This window comes from Arachis stenosperma, chromosome 9 (genome assembly GCF_014773155.1).
Source record: "Arachis stenosperma cultivar V10309 chromosome 9, arast.V10309.gnm1.PFL2, whole genome shotgun sequence".
Lineage (NCBI taxonomy): Eukaryota > Viridiplantae > Streptophyta > Magnoliopsida > Fabales > Fabaceae > Arachis > Arachis stenosperma.
In genome coordinates this window covers 128,716,041-128,728,750 of record NC_080385.1, presented here as the reverse complement: position 1 = coordinate 128,728,750, position 12,710 = coordinate 128,716,041, and the positions used below count along the sequence as shown (strand labels likewise).

Genomic DNA, 12,710 nt, shown 5'->3' with positions numbered 1-12,710 from the left:
TCAGGTGTTTTATAGTAATTTCTTTTGTCCTAAGATCTTAATAATTAAAAGATGTTGTGCTTAAAAATTTTTTAATAAGTATATGTGCTCATTACTTTGCTAAAATGACATAAGCCTTGTAGTCAGCAACATATAATCAGCTGTACTATCTTATAGCAGATTTATTTAACGGGGAATATCTTTCTATTTTTTATACCCTTATTTCATACTAAAAAAATTAATGAAAGAATAATCTTGACTGTCAATTGAATCTTGTCTCAAACAATTTCAAGTCACAAAAATCTGAGTAGGATACATGAAGTCAACATAATTTTAATCTTGAAAGTGTTCCTTGCTACTGCATTAAGTTCACACTAACTAAAAAGACAAATCATTCAAGTCGAGTATATTAATGACATGCCAATTTTTCAATCACCAAATCCACTCAAAGACCGTAAAAAATCAGATGTATCTTAGAAAATCAAATTAACAAGTTCAAACAACATGACTCAAAAGACTCTATTCTCTTCTGGTGTTTTATTGAGGTCAAAAGTAAGCATTGCAACATTGTTTACCGTGAAAACAACCTCCTCGAAAGTATCGTCTTTCACAACGTCTTCCTCCTCCATTGAGTCTTGAACTACCTCCCCTGTTTCTTCTGGAGTCTCTTGAACATTCTCTCGAGATAAACCTAAAAGTTACACCAGAGCCAAGTAAATCCAATGTGTTACCAATTATACGAAAAAAAAAATACCATGGTTAAGCATCACAATGTCAATTTATAGTTTGGCTTACGGTCCCAAAGTCGTACAAGCTTTCCTTTAATAAGGATGAATTCCTCCCAAGACGTAATATCAAGGTCAACAAAAAGAGAATTCTCATAGCGTGTCTACGAAATGTCCAACAGTACATACATAAGAGATTGACAGCATATTTAGAAGGACTCTTTAGATTAATGATTGGCCCGGAATACAAAAATTCACCAAACAGCATTTAAATGGACCGGTGAGTAAGTTAACAGGTGTATAACTAAAATAAAGCAACCCATCTTTCTATGCTATCGAGCTTGCAGGGTGAAAATAAATAGCTTATAAGAATCAACCACAATAAGTCAACATAGGAACTACTACATTGACAGATTACCACTACCACACAATTGACTAAATCTTAATAATTTTCAGCACTAATTCATCAACATAGGTCTGCATGTTAGAGCACCTATGTTCTGAATTGGAAGACCAACAGCAATACATGCAGGCCTTGGCATATATAGACTGGAGACTAAAGAAGCCATGCAATAGAATTACCTATAATAGAGCCATTGTATAGTTGGATCCATAGGCCTGTAAGTTCAGTATAAGTTTTAATTTAGGTGATTAATTATTAATAATTAATAACTGATTTATGGTGTTGACCATTGCTATAAAGTCCTCTATTATATGTCATCAACACATCAACCCACGAGCTGGCAAATATTTGAGTTCAAGATTTATAACCCAATAAAATAGAATTAGACGTACAATATATCTGCACCCTTGTTAGATACGTACTATTCAGCACCCTTGTTATGAGTCAAGATTCAATAACTAGGTTTGAAAAGAGACTTTATACATTGACCAGAGCTTACTATATATATATACCTGAAAGTCTTATTCCCAATTCACATAATTCTCTATAAATCTCCGCAGAGGGGGGGGGGGGGGGGGGGACAAATAATATAATATTACTGTATAAAAAATTCATGATGATTTAATTGATTCTTAAATCCAAATCTTACCTTCACCTCTTCCAGTATTTGGTGCGATAGCTTTTTGTCTGTACTTGTTATGAACACAAAGCCAATTTTTTTGCGGTACTGATGAGCGGATAATTTGTATGCTTTTTGGCATTGTTTTTAGTATGTTTTTAGTATCTTTTAGTTAGTTTTTAGTATATTTTTATTAGTTTTTAATTAAAATTCACTTTCTGGACTTTACTATGAGTTTGTGTGTTTTTCTGTGATTTCAGGTATTTTCTGACTGAAATTGAAGGTTCTGAGCAAAAATCTGATCCAGAGACTGAAAAGGACTGCAGATGCTGTTGGATTCTGACCTCCCTGCACTCGAAGTGGATTTTCTGGAGCTACAGAAGCCCAATTGGCGCGCTCTCAACGGCATTGGAAAGTAGACATCCTGGGCTTTCCAGCAATATATAATAGTCCATACTTTGCCCAAGATTTGATGGCCCAAACCGGCGCTCAAAGTCACCTACAGAAATTCCAGCGTTAAACGCCGGAACTGGCATAAAAACTGGAGTTAAACGCCCAAACTGGCATGAAAGCTGGCGTTTAACTCCAGAAAAGGTCTCTACATGAAATTCCTTCATTGCTCAGCCCAAGCACACACCAAGTGGGCCCGGAAGTGGATTTTTCTGTCATTTACTCAATTCTGTAAACCTTAGGACACTAGTTTACTACTTATAGGATCTTTTGACATTGTATCCGAACCTTATGACCCCATAACATTTTGTACACGTTTCTTTCCACAGTATGAGCCTCTAAACCCCATGGTTGGGGGTGAGGAGCTCTGCTGTGTCTTGATGGATTAATGCAATTACCACTGTTTCTTATTCAATCATGCTTGCTTCGATTCTAAGATAACACTTGTCCTTAATCCGGATGAATGTGATGATCCGTGACAATCATCATCATTCTCAACTATGAACACGTGCCTGACAACCACCTCTGTTCTATCTTAGATTGAGTAGTTATCTCTTGGGTTCTTTAATCGGAATCTTCGTGGTATAGGCAGGATCTGATGGCAGCATTCAAGAGAATCCGGAAGGTCTAAACCTTGTCTGTGGTATTCTGAGTAGGATTCGATGATTGAATGACTGTGACATGCTTCAAACCTGTAACCTACTGGGCGTTAGTGACAGACGCAAAAGAGGGATTCTATTCTGGTAGGGGAGGGAACCAAACCGGTGATTGGCAGTACTGTGACAGAGTGCGTGCATTAGCTTTCACTGCGAGGATGGGAGGTAGCCATTGACAACGGTGAAACCCTACATGAGCTTGCCATGGAAGGAGGCTTGCGTGTTTGATGAAGAAGACAGTAGGAAAGCAGAGATTCAGAAGATGGAGCATCTCCAAACCTCAACCTATTCTCCATTACTGCAATACAAGTAACCATTTCATGTTCTTTTGCTTTTTACAATCAATCCTGATAATTTCTGATATCCTGACTAAGATTTACAAGATAACCATAGCTTGCTTCAAGCCGACAATCTCCGTGGGATCGACCCTTGCTCACGCAAGGTATTACTTGGACGACCCAGTGCACTTGCTGGTTAGTTGTGCGGGATTGCAAAAGTGTTATTGCAATTTCGTGCACCAAGTTTTTGGCGCCGTTGCCGGGGATTGTTCGAGTTTGGACAACTGACGGCTTATCTTGTTGCTTAGATTAGGACTGTTTTATTTTTGTTGGTTTAGAGTCTTTTAGTTGAGTCTAGTTTCATATTCTAAGTTTGGTGTCAATTGCATGCTTTTATTTTTCTTTTAAAATTTTCGTTTTTGCATAGTCTCAGTCCCTCTTTGATTCATAAAAATTCTAAGTTTGGTGTCCTCTTTGTGTTTTTCTCTTAAAATTTTCGAAAAAAATTAGTGTTTGATTTCTAAAAATTTTAAGTTTGGTGTCTTTTTACTGTTTTTCTCTTTCCTCTTTTTAAAAAATCAAATCTTTTTCATAAAAATTTTTCAATCATATCTTCTTAATTGCTGTCTTCAAAATCTTTTTTTTTCACTAATTGATTCAGTTCTCAATTTGCTTTGATCTTATTTTATTTTTAATTTTCGAATTTTATTTTATTTTCCTTTTATTATATTTTATTTTTTTTTCGGTTATTTCAAAAAAAAATAAAAATAAACAAAATTTATCTCTTTGCAATTATTATCATTTCCCTTTTGTCCATTATGGACTCAAGTGGAATTAATCAGTCCAAGAGGACTCTGGGGTCATATGCTAACCCCATTACAGCTGCATATGGGAGTAGCATCTGTATACCTCCCATCAAAGCAAGCAGCTTTGAGCTAAACCCTCAACTCATTATCATAGTGCAGCAAAATTGCCAGTATTCTGGTCGTCCACAGGAAGAACCTACTGAGTTTCTGGCACAGTTCTTACAAATTGCTGACACAGTACATGATAAAGAGGTAGATCAGGATGTCTACAGACTGTTACTGTTTCTATTTGCTGTAAAAGATCAAGCAAAAAGGTGGTTAAATAACCAACCTACAGCAAGCATAAAGACATGGAAACAGTTATCAGACAAATTCCTGAATCATTTTTACCCTCCAAAGAGGATGACACAGCTAAGGCTGGACATCCAAGGCTTTAAACAAGAGGATAATGAATCCCTTTATAATGCCTGGGAGAGGTATAGAGGTATGCTTAGAAAATGCCCCTCTGAAATGTTTTCAGAGTGGGTACAGTTAGACATCTTCTACTATGGGCTCACAGAAAAAGCTCAGATGTCTTTAGACCACTCAGCTGGTGGATCTATACACATGAAGAAGACAATTGAAGAAGCTCAAGAGCTTATAGACACTGTTGCTAGAAACCAATACTTATATTCTAGCAATGAGTTCGTTCCAAAAGAGGAGGTCATGGCCTTAGTCACTGATCCTAATCCTCAAGAACAGATGAATGAGCTTAATCAACAATTGCTCCTGATGGCAGAACAGTTAGCAGAATTTAAAGAAATGCTCCATGATACTAAAGTTGCTAATAAGAGCATAGAACTGCAGTTAAATCAAGCAAAACAGCAAATATCTAAACAGATAACAGAGGAATGTCAAGCAGTTCAACTGAGGAGTGGGAAGACACTGAATACCTCTGCTCCAAAGAGCAGAAAGCCAAACAAGGAACAATTGACAGAGGACAACCAAACCACTGTTCAAAATCCCTCTGAGGACAGTAAGAGCCCAGAGAGGAATATTGGCGTTCAAACGCCAGAAAGGGAAGGAAAGCTGGCGTTAAACGCCCATTCCTTGCCCAGTTCTGGCGTTCAAACGCCAGAAAAGGGGGAAAAGTTGGCGTTAAACGCCCATTTTCCACCCATTCCTGGCGTCCAAACGCCAAGGGAAAATCAGACACCTGAGGGTGCTGACAGTAATCCCTCTAACAAGGTTTCTTCAACCACTTCTGTAAGGAATAAACCTGTAGCATCTAAGGTTGAAGAATATCAAGCCAAGATGCCTTATCCTCAGAAACTCCGCAAGGCGGAACAGGATAAGCAATTTGCCCGCTTTGCAGATTATTTAAGGACTCTTGAAATAAAGATTCCATTTGCAGAGGCACTTGAGCAAATACCTTCTTATGCTAAGTTCATGAAGGAAATCTTAAGTCATAAGAAGGATTGGAGAGAAACTGAAAAAGTGTTTCTCACTAAAGAATGCAGTGCAGTCATTCTAAAAAGCTTACCAGAAAAGCTTCAAGATCCTGGAAGCTTTCTGATACCATGCACATTGGAAGGCACTTGCACCAAGATAGCTTTATGTGATCTTGGAGCAAGCATCAATCTAATACCTGCATCCACTATCAGAAAGCTTGGGTTGATTGGAGAAGTCAAACCAACCAGGATATGCCTCCAACTTGCTGATGGCTCCATTAAACACCCATCAGGCATAATAGAGGACATGATTGTAAAGGTTGGGCCATTTGCCTTTTCAACTGACTTTGTGGTGCTGGAAATGGAGGAGCACAAGAGTGCAACTCTCATTCTAGGAAGACCTTTCCTAGCAACTGGACGGACTCTCATTGACGTACAAAAAGGGGAAGTAACCATGAGAGTCAATGAGGATGAGTTCAAGTTGAATGCTGTAAAAGCTATGCAGCATCCAGACACACCAGAGGACTGTATGGACGCTGACATTATTGACTCTCTGGTAGAAGAGATCAATATGGCTGAAAGCCTAGAATCAGAACTTGAGGACATCTTCAAAGATGCTCAAACTGATCAGGAAAAGCCAGAGGAGGCAAAGGAATTTTCGAAAATTCCTCAGGAGGAGGATAAGCCTCCTAAGCCTGAACTCAAACCTCTACCACCATCCCTGAAATATGCATTTCTGGGAGAGGGTGACACTTTTCCAGTGATTATAAGCTCTGCTTTAAATCCACAGGAAGAGGAAGCACTGATTAAAGTGCTGAGGACACACAAGACAGCTCTTGGGTGGTCCATAAGTGATCTTAAGGGCATTAGCCCAGCTAGATGCATGCACAAGATCCTATTGGAGGATAATGCCAAACCAGTGGTCCAACCACAGAGGAGGCTAAATTCTGCCATGAAGGAGGTGGTGCAGAAAGAGGTCACTAAATTACTAGAGGCTGGGATTATTTATCCTATTTCTGATAGCCCCTGGGTGAGCCCTGTCCAAGTTGTTCCCAAAAGGGAGGCATGACAGTGGTTCATAATGAAAAAAATGAACTGGTTCCTACAAGAACAGTCACAGGGTGGCGCATGTGTATTGACTACAGAAGGCTCAATACAGCCACCAGAAAGGATCATTTTCCTTTACCATTCATAGACCAAATGCTAGAAAGATTAGTGGTCATGATTACTATGCTTTTTGGATGGCTATTCAGGCTACAACCAAATTGCAGTAGATCCTCAGGACCAAGAGAAAACAGCATTCACTTGCCCTTCTGGCGTGTTTGCCTACAGAAGGATGCCTTTTGGTCTGTGCAATGCACCTGCAACCTTTCAGAGGTGCATGCTCTCTATCTTCTCAGATATGGTAGAGAAATTCCTGGAAGTCTTCATGGATGACTTTTCAGTATATGGAGACTCATTCAGCTCCTGTCTTAACCACCTATCACTTGTCTTGAAAAGGTGCCAAGAGACTAACCTGGTTTTAAACTGGGAGAAATGTCACTTTATGGTGACTGAAGGAATTGTCCTTGGGCACAAAATTTCAAGCAGGGGAATAGAGGTGGATAAGGCAAAGGTGGAGGTAATTGAAAAATTACCACCACCTGCCAATGTTAAAGCAATCAGAAGCTTTCTGGGGCATGCAGGATTCTACAGAAGGTTTATCAAGGATTTTTCGAAAATTGCTAAACCTCTGAGTAACCTGTTAGCTGCTGACACACCATTTGTGTTTGACACACAGTGTCTGCAGGCATTTGAGACCCTAAAAGCTAAGCTGGTCACAGCACCAGTCATCTCTGCACCAGATTGGGCATTACCATTTGAATTAATGTGTGATGCCAGTGATCATGCCATTGGTGCAGTGTTGGGACAGAGGCATAACAAGCTTTTGCACGTCATTTATTATGCTAGCCGTGTTCTAAATGACGCACAAAAGAACTACACAACCACAGAGAAAGAGTTACTTGCAGTGGTTTATGCCATTGACAAGTTTAGATCCTACCTAGTGGGATCAAAGGTGATTGTGTACACTGACCATGCTGCTCTTAAATACTTACTCACAAAGCAGGATTCAAAACCCAGACTTATAAGATGGGTGTTGCTTCTGCAAGAGTTTGATATAGAAATAAGAGACAGAAAAGGGACAGAGAACCAAGTGGCGGATCATCTGTCCCGGATAGAACCAGTATCTGGGACGTCCCTCCCTTCTACTGAGATCTCTGAGACTTTCCCGGATGAGCAACTCTTTGCCATTCAGGAAGCTCCATGGTTTGCAGATATTGCAAACTATAAAGCTGTGAGGTTCATACCCAAAGAGTACAGCTATGTGCAGAGAAAGAAACTAATTTCAGATGCCAAGTACTACCTTTGGGATGAACCATATCTCTTTAAGAGATGTGCTGACGGAGTAATCCGCAGGTGTATACCCAGAGAAGAAGCACGAAGGATCCTATGGCACTGCCATGGATCACAGTATGGAGGACATTTTGGAAGTGAGCAAACAGCCACTAAAGTTCTCCAGTGCGGCTTCTACTGGCCTACTCTCTATAAAGATTCCCGAGAGTTTGTGCGTAACTGTGACAGCTGCCAAAGAGCTGGTAACCTGCCTCACGGATATGCCATGCCTCAACAAGGAATATTAGAGATAGAATTGTTTGATGTATGGGGAATTGACTTCATGGGGCCATTTCCACCATCATACTCAAACACTTACATTTTGGTGGCAGTGGACTATGTATCTAAGTGGGTAGAAGCAATTGCTACACCCACTAATGATACCAAGACCGTGCTGAAATTCCTCCAGAAAAACATTTTCAGCAGGTTTGGCGTCCCCAGAGTGATAATCAGTGATGGGGGCACTCATTTCTGCAATAAACAGCTATACTCTGCTATGGTTAGATATGGAATCAGCCATAAAGTGGCAACTCCGTATCATCCACAGACAAATGGGCAAGCTGAAGTCTCTAACAGAGAGCTAAAAAGAATCCTGGAACGGACTGTGATGGCCCGAAGAAAGGATTGGGCAAAGAGCTTGGATGATGCTCTGTGGGCATACAGAACAGCATTCAAGACTCCTATAGGCACCTCTCCATACCAACTGGTGTATGGGAAGGCCTGTCATTTGCCTGTGGAACTGGAACACAAAGCCTATTGGGCAACCAGATTCCTAAACATGGATGCACAGTTAGCTGGTGAGAAAAGACTGCTCCAGCTAAATGAGCTAGAGGAGTTCAGACTCAATGCCTTTGAAAATGCAAAAATTTATAAGGAAAAGGCAAAGAAGTGGCATGACAAGAGATTGTCAACCAGAGTCTTTGAGCCAGGACAAAAAGTTCTGCTCTTCAACTCCAGGCTCAAACTGTTTCCAGGAAAACTCAAATCCCGGTGGAGGGGTCCGTATGTGATTACAGGAGTATCACCATATGGATATGTTGAGCTTCAGGATATTGATTCTGACAAGAAGTTCATTGTTAATGGACAGAGGATCAAGCACTATCTTGAAGGAAATTTTGAGCAGGAATGCTCAAAACTGAGACTTGAGTAATTCTCAGTGAAAGTCCAGCTAAAGACAGTAAAGAAGCGCTTGCTGGGAGGCAACCCAGTCATTAGGAAGGTGTATGATTAGTTCTTACAGAGGCAAGTATCAAAAATGAAGGAATTCACAGAGTTACAGAAGGATTCAGCTCAAAAAGCAGAGAAAATGAGCTTACTGGCGAAAAAATGCCAGTAAGGGGCATTTTGGGCGTTAAACGCCAGAATGGGCACCATTCTGGGCGTTTAACGCCAGTAATGGTACCATTTTGGGCGATAAACGCCAGAATGGGTACCATTCTGGGCGTTTAACGCCAGGTGTGCAGCATCCTGGGCGTTTTGGAAAAACGCCCAGTGATAAAGGATTTCTGGCGTTTAACGCCAGCCAGGGCACCTGGCTGGGCGTTAAACGCCCAAAAAGGGTAGCAAATGGGCGTTAAACGCCAGAATGGGTGCCATTCTGGGCGTTTAACGCCAGAAAGGTGGGGGGACCACATTTTTGTTTTCAACTCAATTTTTTTCAAACTTTCCTCTTTTTAACCATACCCTTCTACATAAATGCACTTCAACCCTTCATCATTCACTTTCAAATCTTCACAAATCAAAACCATTCTTCAAATCTATTCCAAATTAATCCCAAATCTTCTTCAAAAACTCACCCTTTTCTCAATTTCTTTCCACATCTTCTCAAATCTTCTTTCCAATTTTTATTTTTTTCGAAAATTCTTCTCCCCCACCCTTATAAATTCACGTTTGGGACCCCCTTTCACCCACACCATTCGAATTTCCTCTTCCTCTCTCTCTCTTCTTTCTTTTCTTTTGCTTGAGGACAAGCAAACCTCTAAGTTTGGTGTGCTCTTCCGTGATCACTAAGCCAAGATTCATCAATATCATGGTTCCTAAGGGAAAACAAACCAATTTAAGAGGCAAGAAAGAGAATAATCCAAAGAATCTTTGGAATGAAGAGAAGTTCTTAACCAAAGAACATGAAGACCATTATCATAAAATAATGGGTCTGAGGTCAGTGATCCCGGAAGTTAAATTTGATCTGAAAGAAGATGAATATCCGGGGATCCAAGAGCAAATTCGAAACAGAGGATGGGAAGTTCTAACCAATCCTGAGACAAAGGTTGGAAGGAACATGGTTCAGGAATTTTACTCAAATCTGTGGCTAACAGATAAGCAGAGAATGACTGGAACTGCTTACCATACCCATAGAACCATGGTCAGAGGGAAAGTTATATACTTCCATCTGGACAAAATAAGAGAAATATTCAAGTTGCCTCAACTGCAAGATGATCCTGATTCCTTTAATAGGAGGATGGTGAGAGTAGATAAGGGGTTGGATCAAGTTCTAGAGGACATATGCCTCCCTGGAACTAAGTGGATAACCAATTCAAAGGGTGTCCCAAACCAACTCAAGAGGGGAGACCTCAAACCAATTGCAAGAGGTTGGCTAGACTTTATTGGGCGTTCCATATTGCCCACTAGCAACCGTTCTGAGGTTACCATCAAGAGAGCAGTGATGATTCATTGCATTATGCTTGGAAGAGAAGTGGAGGTGCATCATGTGATTGCCTGTGAGATCTACACAATTGCAAACAGGAATTCCACTGTAACCAAATTGGCTTACCCAAGCTTGATCTCCTTGCTCTGTAAAGAGGCTGGGGTGAAGATAGAAGAAGATGAATTCATACCCATTGAACATCCAATCAACAAGAAGACAATGGAAGGAACAAGAGAAGCAGGGACGTGAAATCCAAGAATTGAAACGCCAAAAGCTCTCCTCTCAAGCTGAGGGAGCATCCACTTCTCAAAATCAAGGTTGTTGAGTCCTAACTCTGTGAAAACCTCTATCATTAGTAGCCTATGTTTGCGTTTTTTTTTATTTTATTTTGTTTTCTATTTTTATTTTCTAGTTTAATCTTATATTTAGTTTTGAGTCTTGTTCTTAATTCATAATTAATAAAATTTAAGTTTATGCCTTAAAGCTATGAATGTCCTATGAATCCATCACCTCTCTTAAATGAAAAATGCTTTAATCACAAAAGAACAAGAAGTACAGGATTTCGAAATTTATCTCTGAAACTAGTTGAATTAGTTTGATGTGGTGACAATACTTTTTGTTTTCTGAATGTATGCTTGAACAGTGCATATGTCTTTTGAATTTGTTATTCATGAATGTTAAAATTGTTGGCTCTTGAAAGAATGATGGAAAAAGAGACATGTTATTGAGGATCTGAAAAATCATAAAAATGATTCTTGAAGCAAGAAAAAGCAGTGAATACAAAAAAAAAATTTAAAAAAAAAAAAAGAAAAGAAAAGAAAAAGAAAGAAATAAAGTTGTGATCCAAGGCAAAAAGAGTGTGCTTAAAAACCCTGGACACCTCTAGTTGGGGACTCTAGCAAAGCTGAGTCACAATCTGAAAAGGTTCACCCAATTATGTGTCTGTGGCATGTATGTATCCGGTGGTAATACTGGAAGACAGAGTGCTTTGGGCCACAGCCAAGACTCATACACTAGCTATGTTCAAGAATCATTATACTTAACTAGGAGAATCAATAACATTATCTGAAGTTCTGAGTTCTCATAGATGCCAATCATTCTGAACTTCAAAGGATAGAGTGAGATGCCAAAACTGTTCGGAGGCAAAAAGCTACTAGTCCCGCTCATCTGATTGGAGCTATGTTTCTTTGATATTTTGGAGTCTATAGTATATTCTCTTCTTTTTATCCTATTTTGATTTTCAGTTGCTTGGGGACAAGCAACAATTTAAGTTTGGTGTTGTGATGAGCGGATAATTTGTATGCTTTTTGGCATTGTTTTTAGTATGTTTTTAGTATCTTTTAGTTAGTTTTTAGTATATTTTTATTAGTTTTTAATTAAAATTCACTTTTCTGGACTTTACTATGAGTTTGTGTGTTTTTCTGTGATTTCAGGTATTTTCTGACTGAAATTGAAGGTTCTGAGCAAAAATCTGATCCAGAGACTGAAAAGGACTGCAGATGCTGTTGGATTCTGACCTCCCTGCACTCGAAGTGGATTTTCTGGAGCTACAGAAGCCCAATTGGCGCGCTCTCAACGGCATTGAAAAGTAGACATCCTGGGCTTTCCAGCAATATATAATAGTCCATACTTTGCCCAAGATTTGATGGCCCAAACCGGCGCTCAAAGTCACCTACAGAAATTCCAGCGTTAAACGCCGGAACTGGCATAAAAACTGGAGTTAAACGCCCAAACTGGCATGAAAGCTGGCGTTTAACTCCAGAAAAGGTCTCTACACGAAATTCCTTCATTGCTCAGCCCAAGCACACACCAAGTGGGCCCGGAAGTGGATTTTTCTGTCATTTACTCAATTCTGTAAAACTTAGGACACTAGTTTACTACTTATAGGATCTTTTGACATTGTATCCGAACCTTATGACCCCATAACATTTTGTACACGTTTCTTTCCACAGTATGAGCCTCTAAACCCCATGGTTGGGGGTGAGGAGCTCTGCTGTGTCTTGATGGATTAATGCAATTACCACTGTTTCTTATTCAATCATGCTTGCTTCGATTCTAAGATAACACTTGTCCTTAATCCGGATGAATGTGATGATCCGTGACAATCATCATCATTCTCAACTATGAACACGTGCCTGACAACCACCTCTGTTCTATCTTAGATTGAGTAGTTATCTCTTGGGTTCTTTAATCGGAATCTTCGTGGTATAGGCAGGATCTGATGGCAGCATTCAAGAGAATCCGGAAGGTCTAAACCTTGTCTGTGGTATTCTGAGTAGGATTCGAT

At 39.8% G+C, this 12,710-nt stretch overlaps 1 protein-coding gene across 3 annotated transcripts in view; it reads right to left on the bottom strand.

The window, feature by feature from the left end:
* Positions 1-234: 234 nt before the first annotated feature.
* Positions 235-12,710, bottom strand: part of LOC130948450 (uncharacterized) — a 32,705-nt gene continuing 20,229 nt past the window's right edge. The window contains exons 2-3 of one of the 3 annotated variants that reach the window (XM_057877190.1): positions 775-868; positions 235-670 (exon numbers count right to left, since the gene is read on the bottom strand). In XM_057877190.1, the coding sequence (XP_057733173.1) occupies positions 620-670; positions 775-868 (145 nt within the window). In that variant the 3' untranslated portion in view covers positions 235-619. Of the gene's footprint in view, positions 671-774; positions 869-1,756; positions 2,105-12,710 lie in introns of those variants that run through there. The other 2 variants (XM_057877191.1, XR_009073057.1) reach the window with 2 other exon arrangements.